General features: G+C 39.4%; 1 protein-coding gene and 1 long non-coding RNA gene across 2 annotated transcripts; both read left to right on the forward strand.

Annotated features, from left to right (window-relative positions):
* Positions 1-985: 985 nt before the first annotated feature.
* LOC140683637 (uncharacterized) lies at positions 986-6237 on the forward strand. Its single transcript, XR_012054831.1, has 3 exons — positions 986-1114; positions 3555-3657; positions 4829-6237. It is a non-coding gene; the product is annotated as an uncharacterized lncRNA (long non-coding RNA).
* A 2541-nt stretch (positions 6238-8778) lies between these two features.
* On the forward strand, positions 8779-20990 carry LOC140683636 (3'-5' RNA helicase YTHDC2-like). The gene is made up of 15 exons (XM_072926339.1): positions 8779-10518; positions 11291-11469; positions 11621-11717; positions 11794-11881; positions 11981-12061; positions 12506-12588; positions 13517-13622; positions 13760-13879; positions 14233-14505; positions 15012-15138; positions 15582-15787; positions 16473-16668; positions 17782-17891; positions 19339-19628; positions 20027-20990. The coding sequence occupies exons 1-15, from the start codon at positions 10454-10456 to the stop codon at positions 20295-20297; spliced, it is 2292 nt and encodes a 763-aa protein (XP_072782440.1). The 5' UTR covers positions 8779-10453; the 3' UTR covers positions 20298-20990.
* The last annotated feature ends 4868 nt before the right edge of the window (positions 20991-25858 follow it).

Here is a 25858-nt window from a genome sequence, read left to right on the forward strand (position 1 = left end):
ATGGGTTTGTCACTTTACCGACAGGGATGCATAAAAAGTCAGCAATGTTAATTTTTAAGTACAGTTTTTGAGCAGTGTTTTTGTGACCTTCCTCTGTGTCTGCATAAATAAACTTTTAACTTGTCTTTGCAGAAAACAAAGAAGTAAACAAGACAAGTGGTCGACTTAATGATGGTATCCCCCAGGTCCCAGTGAAAAGAGGGGAATCAGAGTTTGATTCCTTCAGGCAGTCACTACCAGTTCTTGAAAAACAGGAAGAAATTGTCCAAATCATAAGGGACAATAAAATTGTTTTAGTTATAGGAGAGTCTGGATCAGGAAAAACGACACAGGTATGTTGCTTCAATGAAATAAAAACTATAACAGTATTTATTCTAAACTAATGCCAATTGTGTAACATTTGTGATATGGGATACTTTTATGCTATTTTAAGGCTTTCCTTTTCCTGTGTGATTGAAAATGTTGTTCCAATTCATTTTCTTGCTTTTGAAACACTAGGCCTCTAGATAGGTACTAGAAGCATAAATGATTCCTCACAATTTTCTGGTAGATACCATTTTTTCATTAAAATAATACAAAATATTGAAGGGAAAATAGCTGTGATGTTTGTATATCCCTTTTTCTTCTAAGGCTAGTTCTGTTCTTAGTATCCAGAGTAATCTATTTTTTGTGTTAAAATGAGAGATTATCTACAGGGCTTTTTTTTCTTTTTTTTTTTTTTTTGGATTTCTCTGAAGCAGGAGGGAGGCACTGTAAGTTTTTTTTTTAAAAAAACCTAAATAGGTTATACTTAGGAATTTATTTTCTGCTGATTCAGATTGGCTTGCTGTGATAATTGTAATGAAAAGTCTTTTGCAATGTGCAATATTGATATGCAGTTAATGGTTTCCCTGTGCTAACAAAGCTGTGACTTTCTCAAAAAGCAAATTTGAACCACTTCTTTACAGATCCCTCAATTTATCCTTGATGACTGCTACAAGAACGGAACTCCCTGTCGTGTGTTTTGTACTCAGCCAAGACGTTTAGCAGCTGTTGCTGTGGCTGAAAGAGTGGCAGCAGAAAGAAGAGAGAAGATTGGCCAGACAATTGGTTACCAGATCCGGTTAGAAAGCAGGTACTAATGGTATTTCTAAGTGTCGGTTGATCTTGTGTTGGTCTTGTGAATCTTGTGTACATTGAAACTGCAGTATGTTTGGGTTGCAGCCTCACAGGTGGGATATGTTACTGCAGGTAAGGAATACGTAAGAGTGAAAAGGATGGCTTACTTCCTGTGTTTTGCAGTTTCATGTAGAAGGTTGTCTTACAGAACTGAATCTCAGGTATTTTCTGTTGATTTCTTCTGCGGCGTGTATGCATGGAAATCCTTGTCTGATTTTCAGATCAAGTCTACACTTTCTTCTTCCCCCCCCCCCCCCCCCCCCGCTTTTAACATGTGCGGATCCAAAAGGTCTGCAAGCTTTGAAGGTAGGTGTGAAAACCAGCATGCTGTAACAAATGTTATGTAGTGAGAGTTGATAGGAGCCATAAAAGGGAAAACAAAAAAATTGGAATGCGACTGATGAAGCTGAGCATTATTTACCAGTCTAGTCTGGACTAAATTTACTCTTCTTCAGCTTCTGTGTTTATAACATGAAGTGATGTAAAAGTAGAGATTTCAGTATCACTTGATGAATTTGTCTCTAAGCAGAGCATGAATGGATTGTTTGGGGTTTTTACATCTTTGCACCATGTAGCGAAGTGACATTTCAGGGAAGGGCCAGCAGTTGAGATATGAGTGACCAGAAGATGGCTAAAGGTTGTGCTGCCTGAGTGAACAAAGATAACACATAGCTGATGAAAATGAATGCACTTGAACAACGAAGCCACAATAAGAATTCAAATGTGTGCATGAAAGCTCACAAGGATATTGAGAGATTAGAAGAGCTAGTGAAGATGTGTCACAAATAAGCTGGATGATTAATATATGGAAGTACTATGCTGGCAGAAGAAGAGCAGAGTCAGGTGAAAATGGTAGAATTACTGGAAGCAGCGCAGAAAATCCAGCTTGAGAAAAATCAATACAATTACTCCAGAGAAACACTGAAAGGGGGCGATAACAATATTTTGAGACGTGGACAAAAAAAAATTTGAGTGGATATGTTTAGAGGTGTTTATAGTAACACAGAAATATAATTTTTAAGGTTTTCTTAACTGTCTTCCAGAGAAAAGCTGTAGAGTACAGTACAGAGGAACTTTTCAGCTCTTTTAGGATGGCAGTACCAGAGAGAGTAGTGACAATTTCTGTTTTTATTGGGACAGCTAACTGTGCCCCAGGTATAGAATTGTAAAAGTTCAGTATTTTCACCTCCTGAAAAACCAGAGGATCACGCAGATGACTTTGTGATTTAGTCAGCTGTAATGAATTGTGTCTTCAAGGCAAGGCTTTGGCAGCTGTGGGGAGGCTTCTGTGAGGAGGTGCCAGAAGCCTCTTCTGTGTGTGACAGAGCCGGTGCCAGCCAAGACAGACCTGCCTCTGGCCAAGGCTGAGCCCATCTGTGGTGGTGGTAGTGCCTCTGGGACAGTGGGGAATGGGGGAGGAAAACCTGCACAACAGAGGCAGCAGTTCAAGAAGAGCAGTGAAAGCATGTGAGAGAAGCAGATCTGCACACAGGAAGGTCAGTGCAGGAGGGGAGGAGATTCTCCAGGTGCCAGAGCAGCCCATGGTGAGGCAGCTGTGGCCCAGCAGGCCGTGGAGGTCCGTGGTGCAGCAGGGATCCTCCTGTGAAGGATTCTGTGTTGGAGCAGGTGGATGCTTGAAGGAGGCTGTGATCCTCTGGGAAGTCTCTGCTGAAACAGGCTCCTGGCAGAACCTGTGGCCCTGGGGAGGGAGCCACACAGAAGCAGGTTTGCTGTCAGGATTGTGACCCTGTGCGGTCCCACACTGGAGCAAGCTGTTCCTGAAGCACTGCACCCTGTGGAAAGGGACCTGTGCTGCAGCAGTTCCTGGAGAACTGCAGCCCATGGGAAGGACCCATATTGGAGAAGCTCGTGGAGGACCCATGTTCCCGTGGGAGAGACCCACGTTCTCCTTGTCTTTCTCTGGAGCCTGGGAGTCTTTTTGTTGTGTTTCCTCTCCCCTGCCCATGGAGAGGACAGATAGAGTGGCTTGCGTAGGCACCTGGCGTCCAGACAGGCTCATCCTACCACGTGTAGACAAATACAAAGGCTATATCCAAGCACAGGCTGAGGAATTGGAACCTAGTTTTCCACATGGAATTTTCTAGTAAATTGAATGACATGCAGAGTTTCTTCACAGTTCTCTTTTCCTTCTTATTTATTAAAAATTGAATCTTATTCTTTCAATTAATCCATTGTCCAGAGTTTTGGGGCGCAAGCACTACAAATTGTTAGGAAATGTCTGTGAAAAGGCATAGTTTAAAAACAAGTGGTGTGCATGAATCTTTTGAGGAGAGAACTGTAATTTCTCTTCTGGTCAGCAGCTGCTTTAATTTTTGATCCATGGACAGCTTTAAATGGTGCAACCCCCTAAGTTGTCTCTGTGATGTGATCCATAGGGTTTCTCCAAAGACACTGGTAACATTCTGCACTAATGACATGCTTCTTGGCACGCTGATGGCAGGAGACAGCACCCTCTCCACTGTGACCCATGTTATTGTGGTGAGCATCCTGTGGTCTTTCATGTGGGGTGGAGCAATATGTATTGCTTTGGAAAATGAGGTCCTCATTTGTTTTATTTAAATTTGCTGAGCACTTTAGGTGTTTTTGTTTGGTAGAATCTGAATCAACTTTAAAGACTTTCTGAGTCCTCAGAGTAGAATGCATGTCTTGTGCAGTTTGGTGTTTTTCTGTGTGTTTGTGTTTTTCCTGTAAAAATGTCTTATTTTCATGCCAATGATTAAGTGTGGAATCAGGAGGAGTGGAGAAGGACAGAAGTGTAAATTTTTCTGAACTTCCGTGGTCAGGAGAAAATCCTTAGGGAGGCTTACATTGATGTGGTTCAATGTGATTGTGTCAGAATTTCTCTTACCATTTGTTTTAGCAATACAGGTTTTCAGTCCATTTGTTTGCCCAGAGTTTTCAAGATAATGTGGAGTCTAATTGCTAGCAAATTATTCAGATTGTTAATTTGTGATTATGTCAATATTCCTATTGTGGAATTGAATAAGGGGAACTGGAATGTTTTTGGCAAGATTTAAGTACTGAAGATTATAAGGTAAGTTTAGGTGCCTGCCTGTTTATCAAAGTTTAAAAAGCATGAGAATGATCTATACATTCTTGATGTCAGCCTACAAACTTTGTATTTTGAGTCCTTGTTTCCTTCATTCATAATATAGATCAAAACAGAAGAATGAAAAAGATGATTAATCAGTTATGTGCCTTAACTTACAGGCTTTGTGTGTGACTTGTCTAAGCAATTTGCCTGTTTTTCTGATTATGTGGTGTCATACATTTCTTTAAATGCTTATCAATGGTGAAGTGAGAATTTATTAAAACAAAATTTGTAGTTTGTGGTGTTTTCTTGAAATTTGGCCTCAAATACACAATCAGAGAGGTTTCAGATATTCACTTTAGCCTCTGAAGTTAAAGTGTTTATGGCTTCAGCATTGCAATGCACTCAGCGCTGATAAAAACTTTTTGAGGTGTTTTAGTTTCTTTATGGATAGTTTTTTAAAAAAACCCTATTAGTTAAACTAGACTCACACATTTTAAGGCCTCTGTAATGTGCCACCAAAACATGTATTTTTTTTTTAGAGAAGTTTGTTTTTGTCAGAAGTTGTGATCCTGAATCTGTGATGGTTTTTCATCTTTTTTTCCCCTTTTGTTACAGGATGAAGTACATGAGAGGGATAGGTTCAGCGACTTCTTGCTAATAAAACTGAGAGATGTGCTGCAAAACCAGAATAATTTAAAACTAATTCTCTCTAGTGCTGCTCTAGATGCAAATCTCTTCATTAGGTATTTTGGAAGCTGCCCAGTAATACATAGTAAGTCTTGATTTTAAGTCTGAGTATACCTGCCTTGAGACTCACAGATCTTACTAAACTGTAGCAAATTATTCTGAGTAAAGGCACATGATTAATACACTGAGAATTACAGGAATCCTTGTTCCTTCTGTATGCAGGTTTCTTGTTTCTTGACTATTTGCACCTCATTCAGAGTGAAGTGTTTTAGTCACTGGGAGTTCTGTAAATGCAGATACATCCTGCCCCCCTCCACTCTTAATTGAAGAAGTAGGAAGAGGTTATTGAAGTTCTGTCTTCATGCTGATACAGGACTTAGAAGCTACATGAGTGTGATATGTATCAATGCATTCCAGTAGGATCTTACTCTTCAGGCTTTGTGAAGGTTGTTACTGGTTACTGGACAGATAACTGTACCAGTTCAGTTCAGAAATACAGGCTTAGACAGATTTGGTTTCACATGAAAAAAGGATCACATGATTCTCTGATTTAAAGAAAATTAGTAGTTGTTCATCTAGGTAAATATTCAGAAAAGACATCCAGTTTCGCTTATTTTGTGTTCAGACTCAGTTACCTGCAGTTAGACTACATTCAAATGCAAAGAAAAGTTACCATTTTTTGCTGGTTTAATTTCATTTGACTGATCTTTAGTAAAGGCAAAATGTAAATGTGTGGGAGGTGGGGGGTTTTTGTGGGTTTGCAGTTTTTGCCCCACCCTCCTGGCTTGCAGGTTTTCTGCATGGGTGACCTCCTCTGGCATCTTGCAATCCTCTTACTTTTTCAACAGTAATGTCCAACTTTAATGTGTTTTGAAAAGTATCTTTCAAGAGAAATGCTTTATTTGACAATCAGGTAGACTCTCTGCATGTCAGCCTTTTAAAAAAAATCTCAACGGTTTTAGGAAATGGGATTGCTTACTGGTTTATTTTAGCAAATGTTTGTGAGGAGGAACCCTTTTTTTCCTTTCTTTTTTTGCAGATGGAAGTGCTTAGTTCTCTGTTTTGAATTTCTGCCCAGTTGAATAAGGTTTGCAGCTTGTTGGAGACAGGAATCTGGAAATTACACGTGATTTCATGTTCTCTGAATTTTTTTTGCAAGGGAGTGCCTCAGTTGTGATTGTTGTATGACTTTCCAGTTTACTCTTTTTGCAGCTTCCTGTTCTTTCAGATCGGTCAATTTGTGTTGGAAAATCTGATGGCAATCTCTCCCAATCTCTCCAGTTTACCACAGTGTTTGTGCTGGTTATGTAACAGGCCAATAGCAATTTAAAAGATGTTTTTTTTCCCTTTTTGTTAATTTAAGAATTAAAAGAAGCGGCTTTGTCTGTTAATGTGATATACAAGGTTTGAGTCTCCTTCAGCAATATGGCTGACAAAATCCTGACCACAGAAAACCACATTTTGTAGCTGTGGAGCGCTGTAGTACACAGAGTTTGTGATCAGTGTTGGAAGGCTTCCTCTGTCACAGCTTCTAAAAGTATGTGAATTGTGGATTGTTCTTTCTGAAGGAAAATCCTGAGTGTTCCTGAGTCAGGTTAAGGAACAAGAAATCAAAATGTAGAGATTTTAATCTTCATGCAAAAAGCATCCTGTAATGTCCACAGAGAATGTCTGGAAAATAGTCATGTTGAAAAAGAAATCAGGATAAATTACCAGAAGGTAAAGGCCACTGGGATGTCTCATCTGTCAAGAAGTATTCAGTAAAAAAAGCTCAGCTTTGCTGAATTAGTTGAGGATATGGAAATAAGGCTGCCTTCTTACATGTTTCTCATGAAAAGAAAGTAGTTCAGTATAAAGATGTACTGTCTCTGTGTGGAACCTTGCAAAAAGCTGTATTAATTGCTTATTAATTAATTACATTTTTAATCCAGATGGCAGACTTACATGGCAGGTTCTTGTTTGTAACCCTAAACAAACACGGCTGTTTTCTTCTTTTCATTTAAAAAAATTGTAGTTAATAACTGTCAATCTTATGAACATCTCCTGCTATAACACTTCATAAAATTGAAGAGGTTGAGGAGAAACAAGGTGGCATTTGACTTTGGAAATATTTTGTTTTGTACAGTTTTGAGAAAAATAAACTCCAGTGAAGGTAGTTTTTTAAAAGAATTAATTCTGTAAGTGAAGCTAGTGAATATAGAATCTTTTATGGATTTTTTCTATTTTAGTCCAAGGGAGACCTTTTCAAGTTAAAGAGATGTTTCTGGAGGACATTTTACGAAGCACTGGGTATGCAAACAAAGAGATGGTGAAGTACAAAGAAAAGAAGCAGCAAGGTCAGTGGATTTGTTAATTGTAAGGGTTGGCAGTAAGAATCATTGATTGAACAAACAGTTAACAGGATTATTTTCTGTTAAAATTCCAGAGTCAGGAGATTAAATGAGATGTGATTAGATGACAGCGTCTTTAAGCTCTCAATATTTACATTTTTGAAATAGTTTATGCAATTAAAGAAAAAAAATCACTTTGATTCAGTGGTTGCATTCTTTTTTCATTCAGTTGATAAATGTCATCTTTTTTCTAATTGTTATGCTGTAGAGCTATATATAACTGGGGGCTCTGCCCACATAAGTACTAAAGAAGCATAGGATGCTCTGTACCTTTGGGTGCAAATTAAAGTGCAGCTATTAAAGCAGGCATGATTTTGTACATCTTGCACTAAATTCCCTTCAGTAACATTTTTCACTGCTTTCTTCAGGCATGGATGTATTTTTTTAAGTGTTAACACTCTTGAGCTAAACATCATTGGGTTTAAGTTGATTAAGTAGATACTGCTCAGAAGTTTTCTTGGCAACTGAAAGTAATGATCCCAGTGATTATTTAAAGAAAAATTTTTTAAAAATGCAAACCCCAAAGCTATAACATACAGTCCTAACTGGATATTGATCACAGTGCTCACCTCTGATCACTGGGGTCAGAAAAGTTCAGTTAGGACCCTGGTGTTTTCTAAGGTTTCTTCCACTTGTGTAGAAAAGTAAGTTGTTACATGCAGGGACTGCATCACTCGTCTTCAGAATTCCATTTGTGGAAAAAGATCTGGTCTGAGATTGTGTGGAAGGTGATTACTTAAGGAAGATACTTTGAATGCAGTAGTTTGGAATAACGGAGGTTTTGGGGGCTTAAACACCAAAGTGTTGGGTTTTACCTTGTTTTTATAGCCCTTGTTTGCAGTGGCGCCCTTTGGGTACCCTTAAATATGTCATTTATGTTGGACTGGTAGTAGCATTCTAGACTAAATAAAAGAGGTTGAATAGGTAAAACTTGGTAAAACCTGCTGTAACTAACTTTTTTAGTAGAAAACAATGGATAAGAAATATGACTCTAAAACTTTCTTGGGGAATACTTTGCATTCTAGAAGAGAAACAGAAGAACACTCTTGCTGAGTGGTGTTCAGCTCTAGATAACACTAACAAAGGGACATCTCGGAGACAAAAATCAGTTCCAAGGACAAATGAGGAGTACAAATGGTTGGATGATGGTGGTGACACAGTATTTAATTAACTGGTAAGTTTTTTCTTTTGTCGGAAGAGATGTTTATATTTGTGTTGTATTCTAGCCATTTAAAATCTGTTTTCTACAGTTCTGTTGAGTCTTTCAGGATATTAACGTATTTTAAAGATTACTTGATTAGGATGAACTGCTCTAGCTGAAGTGTGCTCTTCAGATAGGGTGGTTGCACACAGCTTTTCCTCAGATCAAATGGCTTGACTGCCATTGTGTTCGTACTTGCATATGACAAAATCAGTGCATTAACTGATACCTGAGTTAGGTATATCTACACTGATATATTTGGGTTTCTGTTGCTGCTGGGAAAAATAACCATTCCAATTCTTTGTGGGTAATGTATAAGAATAAAGACAACTCTTGGAAGAGATTAAGCTTTCAATATTGTTTTTTATCTTCAGACTGAAAAAGATGTGAATTGCCTTGAATCGTGGATAGTAAAAGAAATGGATTCCTGTCTTTCTGACATCTGGTTGCATAAAGATATTGATTTGTTTGCTCAGCTGTTAAATCTTATTTTAACTGAAAATGTCAGTGGTAAGTTTCATGTGTTATTACATAAAAAAAAGCAACCTCAAATTTACTTAGATTTTTATGGCTACTTTTATCTCCAGTTTCAAATGGTGTTACCTTTGCATTCTGATGCCGACTGAAAAAATGGTAGGGCTAGCAGAAATAATGGGTTGTTTAGTTAGTTGTTGTTTTGAAGTATTGACAGAAGTGTGTTTCTAAAACAGTGTAGAATTCATATGAACTAACTTCAGAGATAAAGTGAGGAAACAAATTCTCTTTGGGCTGGAATTTGAAAGCAATATTTGTACTATATTTAGATGAAAAAATAACATTTCTCTTGGTTTTGCTGGATTTTTTTTTCTTTTACTTCTCAGTTGATTATAGGCACAGTGAAACTGGTGCAACTGCTCTGATGATTTCTTCAGGGAGAGGCTTTTTGAGTCAAGTAGAACAGTTGATCAGCATGGGAGCAAGTATCCACTGCAAATCATCTAATGGCTGGTAAAAACAGAGAAACCAAAACATAGATTTATGTGTCAATATAGGAGAGAGAAAGAAAATTGTTTAACATCTAAATTAATTTGCTAACTTATCACACTGCTGTAAGAACTATAGATTTTGACAGCCTCAACAATTTCTAACTCCTGATAATCACATTGTTTTCTGTAAATTCTAAATTGAATTCTTAATTACATGGTCTTGATTATGAGCTATAAACTTTGTTTCAGTAGGTCTTATTTAAGATACTGGTTAGCAGAACAACTGTAATCTACTGAATTGGACCAAAATATTTGGCAATTCCTATTTTCATGGAGTTACCCATATCAGAAGATCTTTCTGTTATGTTTCTAAATATATTGTAGCATGTAAAAATATTTGTGAATCTGTAGAAACTCAGGTTTTGTGGTCATGGATTATGTCTTCATATAAACAGGGAAGTACAGTAAATAATTGTTGTATGGAATGATAAGAATTAGGATTCCAGGGGTCTGATATTTGGTACTAACATTTGAAAAAACTTGGGAAGGAATGCAGTTTAAAGATAAAACAGTGAACTGCATCGTGAGGAGGACAGCTTCTGAAAGACATGAAATAGCCAAATGTTATGCCTGGGGTGTGACCTTTTGAGATGACTTCAAGGATACTGCAAACAGGCAGGTCTGATCTCTGCACCTTGTTGTGGACTTTTTAAAGGAATGGCACTTTCTTCCTCCTCACTTCCTTGTGCATGTTTGCTCCTGTGTAAAACGGACATTCTTTTGTGGTAAAGAACTGTAGTCACCTAAAAGTCAGACAGCTGTTAACACCTATTCATGCACTTTCAAATGGGAAGTTGCAGATCCAGCAATAACAGTACGGATGTCAGTACAGAAATGGGTACAAAAGTCTGGTGTCAATTGCCTCTCCTGATGCGCTCTTCATATTCATCTTTTGAAGGGAAAAGTCTAATAAAAATACTTGTGCAACTATTTCAGGATGGCTGTGGACTGGGCTAGGCACTTTGGACAGACGGAGGTTGTTCATCTGTTGGAATCCTACAGGTCAGTTGTAACTGTTTTGCAGAATCAGTTGTATATGATATACAAACGGTTGTGATGGGAAATTTGAGGTTTCTGTTCTTTTAATCAGAACAGGTTTTAGCTTTTCATGGTCTAAAATCTGGACTTAATGGCAAGACCTCTTTTTACGAATAGGAATATTTCAAAAAATAAACAGCAAAAACGTTTGTACTTAGTATCATATTGTTTATGTTTGCACAACTTGCTAATTCTATACTTTTCACATGCTTACTTTGGAAACAAATCTGTCATGTGTTTTTATTTATCCTTTTTATATGCAATAGGCATATTAAAGAAAATTTACAGAAGTAATGTGTACACTAGGCCATTCAAGAATGATTTTCTGATTAACTTACAGTTATCGTACTTGAGGTAGTGTTTTGTAAAGCTTATCTCTACTATAATTTCTCTTAGTGTAGTTTCTGCTAGTGGGAAATTTTTGGAGAACACGTATCTCTTAAATATTTTTACTTGAACAGATAAACGAGAAGTATCTTTATACTTTCCTTTGCTTATGGTTGTGTTTCAATGAAGTTGAAGAAAACTAAAGTTAACACTAATAAATAAAGTGGCATCCTTTACTGGGTTAACATTGAAATCAGTAAACAGTAATAGTATGGTGATTCCCTTCTGCTACACTTAAACATCAGAATTCAAGACCAATAGTCATATTGGTCTTGAACTAAGTTTGAGTGGATGGCTCAATGCAAACCCGAAGGGGCAGCCTTGATTCTGGTGTATTTTCCTGTTACAGCGCTTCATTCGGATTTGGAAACATGGATGAAAGTTCCCTGGTCCAAAAAAGTGCTAGTGACCTTAGTGCAGAGGACAGAGAGCTACTGACAGCTTATCATCACAGTTTTGATGATGAAAAAGTGGATCTGGATCTGATAATGCACTTACTTCACAGCATCTGTCATAGTTCAGATGCAGGTAGGTAAATACCTAACCAGTGGTTGTGGATTTGGCTTCTGATGAATCATGCTCTTTTTTCAGCAATCCACAAACGTTAAAACCTTCTGAGTGCTATTCGATATGTATTTGAATTTTCTGTTTAACTTTGCAAACCCACTTCCTTTTTTAGGAGCAATTTTAATATTTCTTCCTGGGTATGATGAGATAGTGAGCCTGAGAGACCGCATTGTTTTCGATGATAAGAGATTCACTGATAATGCTCACAGGTAAAACCTTTAGTTGCTGTGGCTTTTCATTGCTCCTTTTAAGGATCCTTAAAATGTTCCTTTTGTCTTGCATTAGATACCAAGTTTTCATGCTTCATTCAAGTATGCAGACTTTGTACCAGAAGAAAGTGCTTGAAAGTCCACCTTTTGGCATTCGCAAAATTGCAAGTATTAGAGGACTTTTTCCAATGCCACAATGACCTATTTTGCCATTGCTTTTACAGTTATTACAGTTTTGGTGGTTTGGGTTTTTTTCTTTGCAGATTCTTTCTACTAATATTGCAGAAACCAGCATAACAGTCAGTGATGTGGTGTTTGTCATTGACTCAGGCAAGGTGAAAGAGGTAGGACTGCCATAAATTTTCCTAGTGTGATTCTAAAACACACAGTGCATAAATTTTGGAGAACTTTTTTTTTTTTATTATTTATGACTTTACAGTAAAGTAAAAAAAAGTTTTTACTAGCTGAGAGCTAGTGCCTGTCAGGCAACAGTCCTTGCTGAAAAGTTTCAACATGCATTTGTTTTAAGACAAATACTGTAAGCTATCTGTCTAAAAAACCTTTAAAATCTTGAATTTCAAAAATTGTGGAGCATTAAGATACTAGAAAGGAGATACCCTCATTAATTCACTCAAAATTGAGAAGGTACCTTTGTGTCAGAAGCTGCTGTATATATTACTATTTCATACTTTTTAGAAAACTTCTGTTGGTAATCTAAATAACTAGTAACTTGTATTTCATGTACCCTATTGAGTTTTCAGTTTGCATTCCTTTCTTTGTTTTTCTAGAAGTCTTTTGATGCACTGAGTCGTGTTACAATGGTAAAAATGGGGTGGATTTCAAAAGCCAGTGCTATCCAGAGAAAAGGCAGGTAATAAATGCCTCATAGTGGTTTCCATTTTGCAGATATCCACAGTCCTTTATGTTTAGAATAAAGCACACAACAGAATAGCTGTTTCTGGCCTAGTCCAGTGTTGTGTTGCATAGTGGCCAACACTCATTCTCTGCAGGTGAGTAGGCGTCAGCATGTATTTCCTTGGAATAATCTCCCAAGTTGTAGAAAAGTGACGCTCAGGCATTTCCCAAAGGTCTGGGTTGTTTTCCCCCCATTAATTTGTTCTCCTTCCTCTTTCTCCCATGTAGCACCAGCAGTCACAATGTCCAGTGGGGTGTTTTCACATCATGTCTGTCGGCAGAGGACTGCCTATTTCACTTTCTCCAAGCTATCCATGACTTAACAGGCCATGATTATATTCTTCCCAGCACTGTGGGTGAGGGCTCAGAAGTTTATGTAGCAACAAATGCCTGTTTAATCAATCATATTGGCATTAAGCTGCACATATGCACATAGATGTATATGACTGAGAGAATTTGCTGTCTCTCATTCACTCACAAGTTACTTCATCTTTATTCTACCTTTTACTCCAAGCATCACTTCTGTTTAGGGGATGTGAGGGGAAACAATAAAGTTTGCAACTGGTTCCTCACAACAAAGGATGATTGAGATTTGAACTGGTCTTAGGTTAGCAAAAAACCCACAGCACTTTACATTAGATAAGCCTTGTTTTTCTTTCCTCCAGATTTCTCAGTGTTGGGTTAAAATTACAGTAAAAAATTGCCACACTCTCAAAAATACTTCATGATTAGAAAACTCTCACTTTGTGTGTGACTTAACAACACTTTCTTCATAGTACTGCCTCTTCTTTCCATTCTGAGTTTCTGTGTCTGTTTGTTGGCTTTTGGTTTTGTTTTTAGAAAGAAATCCTCATTTTCACAACCTTCCATATTTTATTTTCAAGGGCTGGGCGCTGTCAGCCTGGAGTCTGCTTTCGTCTCTTCAGCAGGCTCCGATTTCAGAATATGTTGGAATTTCAATCTCCAGAACTTCTAAGAATGCCGCTTCAGGTGCATGTTCAGTTAGAAACTATAACTTTAAAAAATACAATGCCCTCAAACCATACTATTAATTGCAACAAATCATGTGTTTGGCGGCTGCTTCCAAATCTTGGTAATCTTTTTTTGTTCTGCCTTTTACCTTGCAGGAGATCTGTTTGTACACAAAAATTCTGGCTCCAATTAATTGTCCAATTGTAGACTTTCTTATGAAAGTGCCTGATCCTCCGCCTGCTGTAACTGTGAGAAATGCTGTGCATATGCTTAAGGTCAGAAAAGGAATAGGTTTAGATTGTAATTGTGTTTGATCCCAAATTTGTGGTGTAGCAGTTTACTGACTTCAGTTTGTACTGAAGCTGTTTTTAATTACTTAAGGATGTTTTGAAGTTTTGTTTATTGTCTGTTTTCATTTTGTGTGTAGGGATGTGTTTTTCCATGTCAAGGGAAGAGAGTGCTTCAAAGTCTTGTCTCAGTTAATAGTTTGACTTGCTTCTGTAGTGTTTGGAAACAAGTCTAGTTAATGTCCATTATTCACATCCTTTCTGCTTTCACTGTAAATTGATTTTGTCCACTGTACCCATCCCCCTCTCCTTTATTTGTTTGTTTGTTTGTTTATGAACAGACCATAGATGCCATGGACCCTTGGGAAGATCTCACTGAGCTTGGTTATCACCTCACTGAATTACCTGTAGAGCCACACCTCGGTAAAATGGTGTTGTATGCTGTAGTTCTGAAGTGCCTGGATCCTGTTCTGACCATTGCCTGTGCTCTTGCCTGCCAAGACCCTTTTGTGCTGCCCACGCTGGCCTCCCAAAAGCGTGCAGCCGTGCTGTGCAGGAAGCGTTTTGCTGCCGGAACGTTCAGTGACCACATGGCCCTGCTCAGGGCTTTCCAGGTAGTCTTTCATTTCAGAGAGTACTAATCACAGCACATTCAAGCAAAATGCAGATGCACCAGTTGGATGTAGAGTGGCGGCGGACTGTGATTAAGTGCTCAGAGAAGACTTTCTTTTTGCCTAGTGCCTTTCCTGTGTAAGGCATTACTTGGCAGTCTGGCTGGTCCACAGAAGAGGGAACCGTTTTTGTAGTATGTTTTGTTTCAAACATTATAAAATTTTGAATGTTCCAACAATGTGCCTCTTTGCATCCTACTACACTGAACTTTGAATCATGATCTTAATGTAATGATCTTTATTTATTGTTTTAACTTGACATAATCATCACTGTAGTGAACATATAAAGAGAATCTAATTGTTGAACAGAAAAAATAATCTGGTTTGATACATTAACTTTTAGAGTGGCTTTTGCATTCATTTTATTGACATAAATGTAATATTTTAAAAAAATGCAGTTTTTAGTTTAAGCCATTCAAATTAATAGGCAAATGTAAAAACATTTTCAGGCATGGCAGAAGGCACGCAGTGACGGCTGGGAGAGAGCCTTCTGTGAAAAGCACTTCCTATCCCAAGCCACAATGGAAACCATTGCAGGAATGAGAACACAGGTGCTTGGCCAGCTTAGAGCCTCAGGTAGAGAAGTTGGAAACAATTTTAACATTGTTTTAAAGTCAAGCATATAGAAATTGTAACAAAAATCGTGTCCACTGGTGTAATTTTCCTTAATTTGAAATACACCTTCATGCACACATTCATGCAGGGTATGGTGCAGATGAGGAATTGTGGCTGATCTAACTGAAAGCACCCTCATCTCCACATGCCACTGCATTTCATGTTTTAATGAATTATTCCCATAGGAAATGTCTTTATATTGTACAAAATAGTGGTATTCTGTGTTAGTATGAAACCCCTTATCAGGAAGGATTTCAGTGTAATGGTTTCTTCTTGGTGCTGTTAAGGTTGGCAGTGGTGAAAAATGCAACAAAGAAGTCATTTATTTCACCTTTAGTTTCTGACTCCTTTTGAGAACCAAACACAAGCTAACATGGCACTGTTTTGTCTCTTTCATTTGTCAGGTTTTGTGAGAGCCAGAGGAGGAGCTGATATTAGAGATGTTAATACTAACTCTGAGAACTGGGCTGTAATTAAAGGTGCCTTAGTGGCCGGGATGTATCCCAATCTTGTGCATGTAGACAGAGACAGCCTGGTGTTGACGGAATCAAAGGAGACGAAAGTGCGATTTCATCCTACCTCTGTTCTTGGTCAGTCTCAGTATAAAAAGGTAAAGACACTTTGAATTCATAGTTCAAAAAAAAGGGCACTAAAATCTGTCACGTGTTTTAGAAACGTCTTTTCCTATTTGTCAGTACTTTAAAAGCAGTATAGGCATTTAACACTACAGCTTTAGAAAATACCGTTCTACCCAGCTGATAGAATTGGAGTTGATTCATTTTTCCATCATTTCAATTAGTCTTTTCTCTAGATGGAACAAGGCAAAATGACAAAAAAACTGCCCTGCTATAAAATTGTTTTAAAGATATAATGATCCCTATTCTTAAAAGCAAGTTTTTCTCTGAAACTTTTATTTAACATTTCTTTTTAAAGCAAAATATTTTGTTTTATCATGGTAGGATAATTTATGAATCTGGTTGAATTCTCTCACGCTTTTTTATGTGCATGTATATTTTTATATGTATATAATTGTATGTGTATTTAGTTCTCAAAATACAGAATCATAGAATGGTTTGGGTTGTAAGGGACCTTAAAGCTTATCTCATTCCAACCCCTGCCACGGGCAGGGACACCTTCCACTAGTCCAGGTTGCTCAGAGCCCCACCCAGCCTGGCCTTGAGCACTGCCAGGTTGAGGCATCCATAGTGTCTCTGGATAAAATGAGAAATACGTTCAAATTTACATTAATTACAGGTAGAGGGTATAATAGCCTGGTTTTACCTGCTCTTGCACAGATTGCCCCAGCAAATGGACAAGCTGCAGCCATCCAGGCTCTCCCTACAGACTGGCTTATATATGATGAAATGACGAGAGCTCACAAGACAGCAAACATCAGGTGCTGCTCTGTTGTGACACCTGTCACGGTGGCCCTCTTCTGTGGACCAGCCAGACTGCCAAGTAATGCCTTGCAGGCATCTTCATCCTTTCGAGGTACACTGGAGTCTGGATTTGGGATGTTTCCGTTGCTATACATCAGCGTGTGACATGGAAAACTTATTTTTCAGTAATATTTAATACATGTATTGGCTGATTCTGAAAATAGTGCTGTTATAATTCCTGCAGCTATTCAGGAAGAGTTTGTTGGTTCTGTAATAAATCTCTCCATTTTGGGATTCCTTACATATTCAAGTCCATAAATTACACAGTTGTAGGGTCTCAGAAACTGTAGTATAGTTTGTAAGGAAAGAATACAGCCACAGTGTCTAATGAGAACTGTAGTACTGGTACTGAGAAGTGTAGTATGCATGTTCTTTTTCTACAGACTACTTTATTTGATACATTGAACCAGATTATTCAAACAGAATAATTTAGAAACAATCAATATGGCAAACACGTCATGTTGCTTCTAGCTAACACATACATTTTCAAGACATGTTCTACTGATAATTTTTAATTTCAGTTAACTGTACTATTAACTGTGAGTAATAGAGAATATATAGAAATTTCCTTCTTTTTTTCTGATTTACATTGAGTCCTCTTGGAATGGAAGCAAAAATAACTGCTTCTAGTTGTCATAGTTTGAATCAAACTAAAAGTCCAACTTATTTCTAGAGCTTTCCTGTCTTGCTTTTAAACTGTGAACCTTAGAGTAGTGCTCATGTTGATTGAATTGCACTTAAGAAAAATAAAGAATCCTAATTAATAGCTATATGTATAGATTTTTTTTTTTTCTTACTAGCTCTTTAGATCTGCTGTTTTACTAGGAAATAGAGGCATGTGTGATTTTGCAAACAGCTTTAGGCAAAAGTTGTATAGTGGCCTGTGGATACTGGTGAAGGTACATGAGTTGGGTCACATCATATCAATACAGGTTTTTACACAGTAGGACCTTCAGCAGGTCTGGCTTGATTGCTGCTATCTGGAGCAAAGACTTTGCAGTGTATTTGCAGAAAAGAAGAGGTAGTTTTACAAATGTTTACATTTAAAGTCAGTTTTAGAAGGAAAAACATTGTTGCTAGTAATACCGTAGTATGCGGGTTTTTGTGTAGAAATAATAGTAGAAAAAATATGGAAATGCTAATGCACCTCTTGTCTTTAATTCAGGGAGAGGGGTATCTAATGATAGCAGCGACAGTGAGATGGAGGACAAGACATCTGCTGATCTGGCACTGCTGAAGCTGGATGAAGGGCTCCATCTCAAACTGGACCCTGAAGTAAGTAAGAAATTACTCCTGGGTTTGCTTCATGTAGAGGAATTGTAAAAAGATGTGAAAAGGTTTTTGTAACATTTGAGTAGCCAAGAATTTTCTCCAAGAATGTCATGGTCTATTTCGGTCTCTCAAACTAGGTACTCTGTGATTTAACCTTTACTTCACAAGCTCATCAATAATTAAACGGCTTCAATCCCCTTTGGCACAGAGTTGTCTGTCGCCTGAATCCGTGTATTCAACATCCAAGTTGCAGTGTTTCATCACCTATCACCCGTACCTTTCTATTCTTTTACTTGTCAGCAAAAAGAAAGAGAATAATTAGTCACCTAAGTCAACATTGAGAGTGCTCATCCCTCTTCCCCCATATTGATGTGGGTGTCCTGTCTCTCACAAAAGGGACCAGGAAAGCCTCAGCAATCTAGATGCTGTTGGGTCTGTTTCAAAAACTTTCTGGGCAGTATGATGTTTTATATCTGAGCTTGGCAGTTTTGTCCCTTTCCACACGTCAGCAGATTCTGAAGAGACTGGCAGACAAAAGATAATGGCTGCAAGGGACAGCAAGCTGCAGGTGACAGTGACTGCATAAGGGCCCTTCTGCTCCTTCTGGCCTCCTGTCCTGCCTGCATGGTGCTCCATCAGGCCATAGCACGAGCTGGGATAGCCAAAATCTGAACAGGAGCTGAGAGAACAGTCACATTGGCATATTGTGTTCTTCTTTCTTTGAGAGGATAACCAAAATCGGATCAAAAAAGGAGCACTTGAAGCTGAAGTTGCTGAAAGAAAGTTGCTGTCAGATTTTGGAAGGATAAATTTCAAAACCTCTTTGAAATAGAAGTCTTTATGTCATTGAGGAGCTGTGGCTGTGGTAGGAGGCAGTTTATGGGTCATGAAACACACAACTTTACCAACTCTAATAATAATACTCTCTCTCCTAGACATGTCCAGAAGAGTGATTTTTTTTAATTTATTGTAATGGAAGCATTTCTGGTAGCAGAATTAGACAATAGTCTTCTGAATTTAGTCATCACATTTGACCAGGTGTCTATGTAAGAAAAATATCACTTAGAGCTCTTTTCCATCAACTATGACTGAAGAGTGCATGAGTAGAGACTGATTTGAGAGGAAGGGCATAAAGCATGAAAGGATTGGGTTTTCTTGAAAGATAAGAAGGAAAAAAAAAGGTCTGTGGAATTACAATACAAAGCTAAGTTTATTACCGAGCTAAATGAAATGTTTCCAAAATTACCTTGCACCCAAGGAAAAGAAAGCAAATTAACATCTTAATTTAAATATGGATTATTCCCCTTCCCCAAGACCTTAGTCTTGCCTTTAATTGTGGGCCCCGTTTATATTAGAATGCCAGGTGCTGCCTGATATGGAAAAGACAGGGTTCTCTTACCTGTGTGATCTAATTTTCATCAGTATTTAACAGAATTGGAATTTATTGCAGGCTGCTGGTATGCTGCTGCAACTCAGGCAGAAGTGGCACAGCTTGTTTCTGCGTCGCATGCGAGCTCCTTCTAAGCTGTGGTCTGAGGTTGATGAAACAACTGTAAGAGCAATTACAGCTGTTCTGAGTGCTGAAGAACAGTCTGCAGGTCTACAGCAGCCTTCAGGAATTGGCCAGAGACCAAGGCCTGTGACTTGTGAAGAACTTCCTTTGGCATCTACATGGATGTCAAGCAACAGCAGAAACAGCTCAACAGAAACAGAATTGTCTGACTTCTCTCATGCTGAAAAGTAAGATGCTGAGGTCTTCTGCTCACTGGAGGTTGCAATTTATGTATACAAGTATCACTTAAGTTTCTGCTAGTAATAGGAGGTGGAAACAGCGGAAGTACAGTTTGAAGGTGTTATACTGTTGTATGCTACATTGTAGTCCCAAAGAGAAGTATTTCATACCTGGGGCTGCTGTTGGAGAGAGCAGTCAGGAATATTGTCCATGAATTGTGATGTTTGAGAAGTAGCAGAAGAAGTTTAACAGTAGCATTAAAAAGCAATGAATGGTCAGTATGAGTTTTTAGTTAGGCTTTAATAGATTTTGTAGTTGCTGTAATACATGTGGTCATGCAGTAGGCTGGCAGGTCGATGTAAATTTTCAGTGACTGCTTGTGAAACTCAAAGTATGTCCTTTGTAGGGTTTCAGTGAAATCTACTTCTCCTGCACTCCACCAGCCAAAGAAGTACAAAGAAAAAGACATTTTGCTCTCCAGACAATTCTCAGATGACAGATCCGCTCAGTCCTCAGTGAAGCCTGCAGACAGCAGTAGCTATTCCAACGCCTGTGCTACTCCTTCTTCTCCAGTGTCGGGAAAGGTAGAGTTCTCTAACATATCACCCCGCTCTTCCAGAGTAATAGAATTTCTTGCTGATATCATTCTGCAGTTAGGTATTTTACTGATAAATTAGGAACCTAACGTAGCTTTTCATTTGTAACACTGCATAATACTTCCTTCTGGAACTTAAAAATCTAGACTAAATATCCTTGTTTCACTAGTTTAATACAGCAAAAATAATTTGTAGACTGGGGAGGTGAAGCTATCCAAAGTAGAAAAAATGAGATTTTAAAAAAACCCCAAACTTCTTCTAATAAACATGTATTAGTTTTTTTCAACTAAATGAGTATATTATATACACACTTCTGAAGTTTTTGGATTCTGCCTTTCTCGGCTTCCATAATAGATTTTCAATATCAATACTGATTCTGTCTTATCTGCCTTACTATGACTGATTTTTGTGATGGTTATTTGAACAAAGTACACATTTTTAATGAGATTACTGTGACAGTTGTCACATATACTTGAATAGTAGACTGCAGTAACACTAAGGAGATCATTGAGAGGAAACTTCATGGACTCATTGGAGGATGTAGTAATTCCTCTTGAATCTTTCAGCTTTTAAATTAAGACAGCGTAAAAGGAAGAAAACATGTTTCCTGAATATAGAAATGCGAGTAGTGTGCTGTAGGCTACACTCTAGGATGCTTAATTTTGGTGTCATCTCAAGGTCTGTCAGACTTTAACCAATTCTAATTAGTCACTAGACTTTTTAATCCTATTCTGCTCTACTTGTTTCTTGCCCCTCATGGATGAATTACTGTGGAAGGGGCTTACAGCAGGCCTGTTAGCTAAAGGAGCGAAAAGAAGCTGAGAGGCAAGAAGAAGCTGTTAAAGAGCTCTCTCCAAGGCTGCTACCAAGGAGACTGAGAGAAGAGAAGAACTGAAGAAAGATAAGGAGAGCACTGCAGACGGACAAAGTATTTTTAGAAAGTTAACTAAAGTCACTGTTACTGCTCACCAGTGGTGTTATGTTGATTTTTTTGTGGCCAGTAGTTGGGGTAGAAGAAGTATAAACAATTAGAAAGTTTATAAAAGGTCAGCCATGTTCGATAATAAAGAATTGCCATCTGAGACCGCTTGTGGTCTGTGCTTTGTGTCGCGACCGCCTCGGCATACAGTGTATATACCAGTGACAGCTGGTGCCCACCGTGTGGAGCAACAGCCTGAACAGCGTGGTCAGTCTGGAGCCACGCGGGGTCCCAGCAACTGGCAGCCGTGACCCACTGGGGAGCAGCGGGGGAGGCGGCGCTGGTGCGGCTGAGAGTGGCGTGTGGAAGCCACAGGGAGGTCCAGACTTGATTTTCTCCTATCAAGACACCTGGAAGCAGGTGAGGCACCAACTAGTAATAATGGGAAATAAATCTAAAGAGGAAGAGACTGTTTTGGCTACATGGAAAGCTTTGTTAAGATATAAGGGAATTAATACTTCAGACTATGCCCTTCGTAGTATATTGCTGTGGGCTAGATCATAGGATTTTGCCACTGATCCTGACACAGCATTTAGTGTTAAAACTTGGAAAAAAGTCAGGGACAGGCTGTAGGAAGTCATCTGAGCAGGAGATAAAACTTGTCAATCTAGTTGTTACTTGGAGATCGCTTTTTGAGGCATTAAAGGAATGGAAAACAGCGGGAACAAGCAGAGTACAACGTGGATGAAGATTTGGGGTTGATAAAGGAGTCTGATGGAAGGGATGAGTCAGATGGGGCCTTTGATGGGGAACTTGTTGAATACATCCTTGAAGAAGGTGCAGGTGCCCATGGAAGTTACCAGGCAGGCTACCAAAGCTTCCAGGAAAGTTGCCAGAGCTTCTGGGCTGGATGCTGAAGCTTTTGGGAAAGCTGCTAAGGTTTCCGGGCAGACTGCCAAAGTACCTCCTTATCAGACTCCTAAGCCTCTTTATCTCACACCTGCACAGCAGCTTGCAGCGGTCCCCGTATACACTACACCACTGCGCCAGTTAGCTGAAATGTCTTTAGCAGAGAGACAAACCCAGCTGTCTGCCCCCTGCTCCCCTCTGACACTGTTGAGGCAGGATGGGAATGAATAGACTTTGTTCAGAAGGCTGAGACTATAACTCTGATTTATTTCAAAATACATCGCTCTTTTATACAGAGCTTCGTGCAGACCAACTCTATTGGTCCTGAAGTGAAAACCTCTCACTCTATTGGTGTGCAGTGAATGACATACAGTAGGAGAACCCAATTATAAACAATGTGAACTACAAGAGAGATAAAGAACCTATTTACATTCTTTCTCAACACTTTCTCAAGCTTCTACCTGGTTAGAAACTTCATGTTTTCTCTTTGACTGAATCTAAGACCTACACCCCTCCACTCTAGCCCAGCCATTTGCCCCCCCCGCCCCCTTCTGAGCTGCATGAACAGTTTGCAAGGTCGTATCTTCCATTGCTGGACAGTGACAGCAAATCAAGTGAAGAGTCACCCGCAGTAACGCCTGAGTTGGGGCAGGGAACTGTTGACAGTTCACCTTCTAATAGATCTAGCCCTGCTGCCCCACGGACTTTGCCTCTGTGTCAAGTAACTGTGCTCCCATGAGAGCCTCAGAAGTTTTGGGAATTTGTTAGGAAGAAAGCAGCTGAAGAAAAAAAGGGGGACATAATAGAAAGATTAGGTGCCCCAAAAAGTACCTCAGGAGCAGAGTGTTAACGCAAATGTTGCCTGTATACTGTATATATTCGATAGCCAATAAAAATAAAAGGTACGTATGAAATAAAAGGTATGTATGAAAGATGCATTGAATCAGTTATATATCACTAATACTTTCTGAAAGACTAAATGTGGTCTGCATTAATTCTGAAGTTCATCAGCTGCCTACATTTTTCAATTCTTAAAATGTAAAATTGTACTGCTTTCAAAAGTAAGAACCTTCCTTAAACTGCTAAGTAAAAAGTTGTTTGCAACATATTACTTCAAACAAGAAGTGTTTCTCAAATATTTTACAAAACTTAGTGAAACTATTCTCTTCTTGCAAAATTTCACATTTCTGTACAGACCCAAGCCAATTGTGCTTAAGCAATCATAATTACTCGCACTATTACTGTGTTCTTCTACACTACAAAGTACATATTATTTAATGTCAGTAACTTCATTTTATAAGCTAAATTAAAAGTTTAAGACTTTCCATTAGGAATCAAAGTGTATCTGACAGTATTTCAGAGATTAAAATGTGTGAAAATACCACAAATACATGAAATTGCATTCCTATACAGCATGTAAACATAGTAAAATATCATGATCATGACAGTTACATTTTTCCACTCTAATCTTTTTCTGAAGATTTGCATGTGTACCAGGTAACTGGGCTGGGCTTGGTGTATCCCTGGAGGGCCCCAGGAGCTCTGCTCCCAGTCAGCTGAATGTTGCCACAAGGGTACCAGCCCTGGGTAGGAGCCAGTACAGGGCCCCTCCTGCAGGAGAAGGGATCAGGCCCTGCTTGGTAACTTTCATTTTGGCCACTTTTGTGAACAGGTAAGAAAGGTCAAAATGAAACCTCTCCCAGCTATTTGCCTCTCCTTTATCTTTTTAGGTGCCAGAACTCTGTGTCACACATGGCCTGGGTGTGTGCTGAGCAATGCAGCCCCCACAAAGCCTTTGGTTTCCCACAAGTTGCCATGCCTTGTTCCCAGGTGTGCCCAGCTCTGGCAGGAGAAAGAGCCTGCAGCGCCGTGCCCTGCCCAGCCGGGGCTCTCTGGCACAGAGCAGCAGCAGCGCCAGCACCTCTCAATCCGCTCTTTCCTTATCTTCTCCTGGGACACAGAAGCCTCTGGAAATCAGCACCACCAGTCGTGTTCCCAGCTCGGAGCAGCTCCTGCTGGCAGACAGATCCTGCCAGTTTGACCGCTTCTGGAGGGGCAGAGGTGCAGACTAACATGAACAGGAGTCCTGGGAATGTCCAATAAATATGCAAAAATGTGGGAGTATTTGTTAGGAATTATTACAGCTGTTAAACCAATACTGCCTTCTCTCCTGGCTCTGTGAATGCCTTGGGCCCTTCTCTGACCCCAGCAGTTACCCCTATCTGCGTTCCCTGATTGCTGTCACTTGCATCTCAAAGCAGGGTTTTGTGGACTCCAAGTTCCAGCTTTCAGGCTGGAGCATCACCATGTTGTTCCTCATGAGTGACTGTCCCGTCTTCATGTCACTGTGCTTGGAGCAACTACATTTGCTAAGAAGTAGGGCATAGAAAATCAGAGAATAAAAATGGCTTGGAAACTCTTTGGTGGGAACTGGATACTAGAGTTTTCAGTTCCTTTCTTTTGAAGAAATAGGTTCATTTTCTGAATGGAGGATGAAGCGTGTTTAGCAGGGCTTTGAGGAGTGGTTTTTGCGCTTAAAACCGATTCCTGATCTCCGATCTAAAAGAAAACATGGTCACCCTCTGAAAAGTTAAATCTTGGAGATGATGACATTAATGAGTAGGAAAAGTGATGCTTATAATTTCAAAGATGTTGATTGCCCCAAGCATCTAGTCAAGCATTTCTTGTCAACTGTCCTGCTGTTCAGTCTCGTGCCCACAGAGGATTCGCATTAGGACAACGTGCAGCTTCCCAGATTCCATAGTCTGAGTTTGGCCGGCTGCTCTCTCCACTGCACTTTGTGGGCTCATGCACTGGTGCTGGGGGTTGATGCTGGCTAAACATACGTGCACCCACAAAAAAAAAAAAAAAATCGCTCGCTCCTGGGCTCGGCCGCAGCTGCTGGCGGCGCTGGGATGAGCCCCGGCAGCACGGCCCGGCGGCCCTGCTGGGAAAGAGCCCCCGACCCGCCGGGAAGGGGCCCTGCTGCCCCGCAGCACCCCTCGGAGGGCAGAGAGAAAGCCAGCTTCTTTTCCTCTCTTTTTTCCTCTGTTAAAAGTGTTGTCCTAGAGGCGGCACCAGCTTTTCTAATTGGCTTAGCAGCGCGCCTGCTCTCAGAGGCACTCAGTGGTTGCTTTTGCCTGGCACAGGGAAAGCTTATGGCAGAAATGCCTCACTTTCCCGGCTGGCTTCTTTCCTCCTCTCCAAAAATTGACCCATGCAAAACCAACAAAACTGTCCACTGGTGCTCCTGGGGCTGGGGAACCTGGAGGCTTAGAGAATACTTGAAAAACTCGTGTGGGGCCCTTCAAAAACCTCATGTGGCTTCATATCCAGACACACAGCTAAAGCCCAGATATTTCTCCATTCTTTTTCTTTTTAACTGAGAAAGGAAGTCACAGGTGATGGGGTCTCTATTCCACATCTATTGGAATAGATAGCTATATCTTTTAAATGCTGCAGGACTTAAGATTGTCAAATCAGCACTTCTCTGAGTATTCATTTTGCAAAACTCAGTTCTGGATAATAGTTGTAGACTAAAACAATACCATTCCTCTGTATAAATTAAATCCTATATTAAGGAAATGAGCAACCTAAGAGCTATGTGCAAAAGAAACTAACATGCATTGTTGAAATTAAATATGTTACTGTTACTCCTGCTCTCTGAAATACCTTTGAAATAAATTTAACAAGACCCTTAGAACATATTTGTGGGTGTACAAGTCAAGTTTCAGAAAAATTAAATCCTATCAATGAAAATTCTGTAAAGCAATGAAAAACTAATGTCCTTGTGTGTCTCAAGCTGCGTTAAGGG

The sequence above is a fragment of the Taeniopygia guttata genome, chromosome 3, assembly GCF_048771995.1.
Source record: "Taeniopygia guttata chromosome 3, bTaeGut7.mat, whole genome shotgun sequence".
In the NCBI taxonomy this organism is placed as follows: Eukaryota; Metazoa; Chordata; class Aves; order Passeriformes; family Estrildidae; genus Taeniopygia; species Taeniopygia guttata.

Bases quoted from the DNA above. Each gene is read 5' to 3' on its own strand.
- LOC140683636 (XM_072926339.1), top strand. From the start codon at position 10,454: ATGGCTGTGGACTGGGCTAGGCACTTTGGACAGACGGAGGTTGTTCAT. The intron at 12,062-12,505 runs GTAGGACTGCCA...TTGTTTTTCTAG, and splicing joins ACTCAGGCAAGGTGAAAGAG to AAGTCTTTTGATGCACTGAG. The intron at 13,880-14,232 runs GTCAGAAAAGGA...GTTTATGAACAG, and splicing joins ATGCTGTGCATATGCTTAAG to ACCATAGATGCCATGGACCC.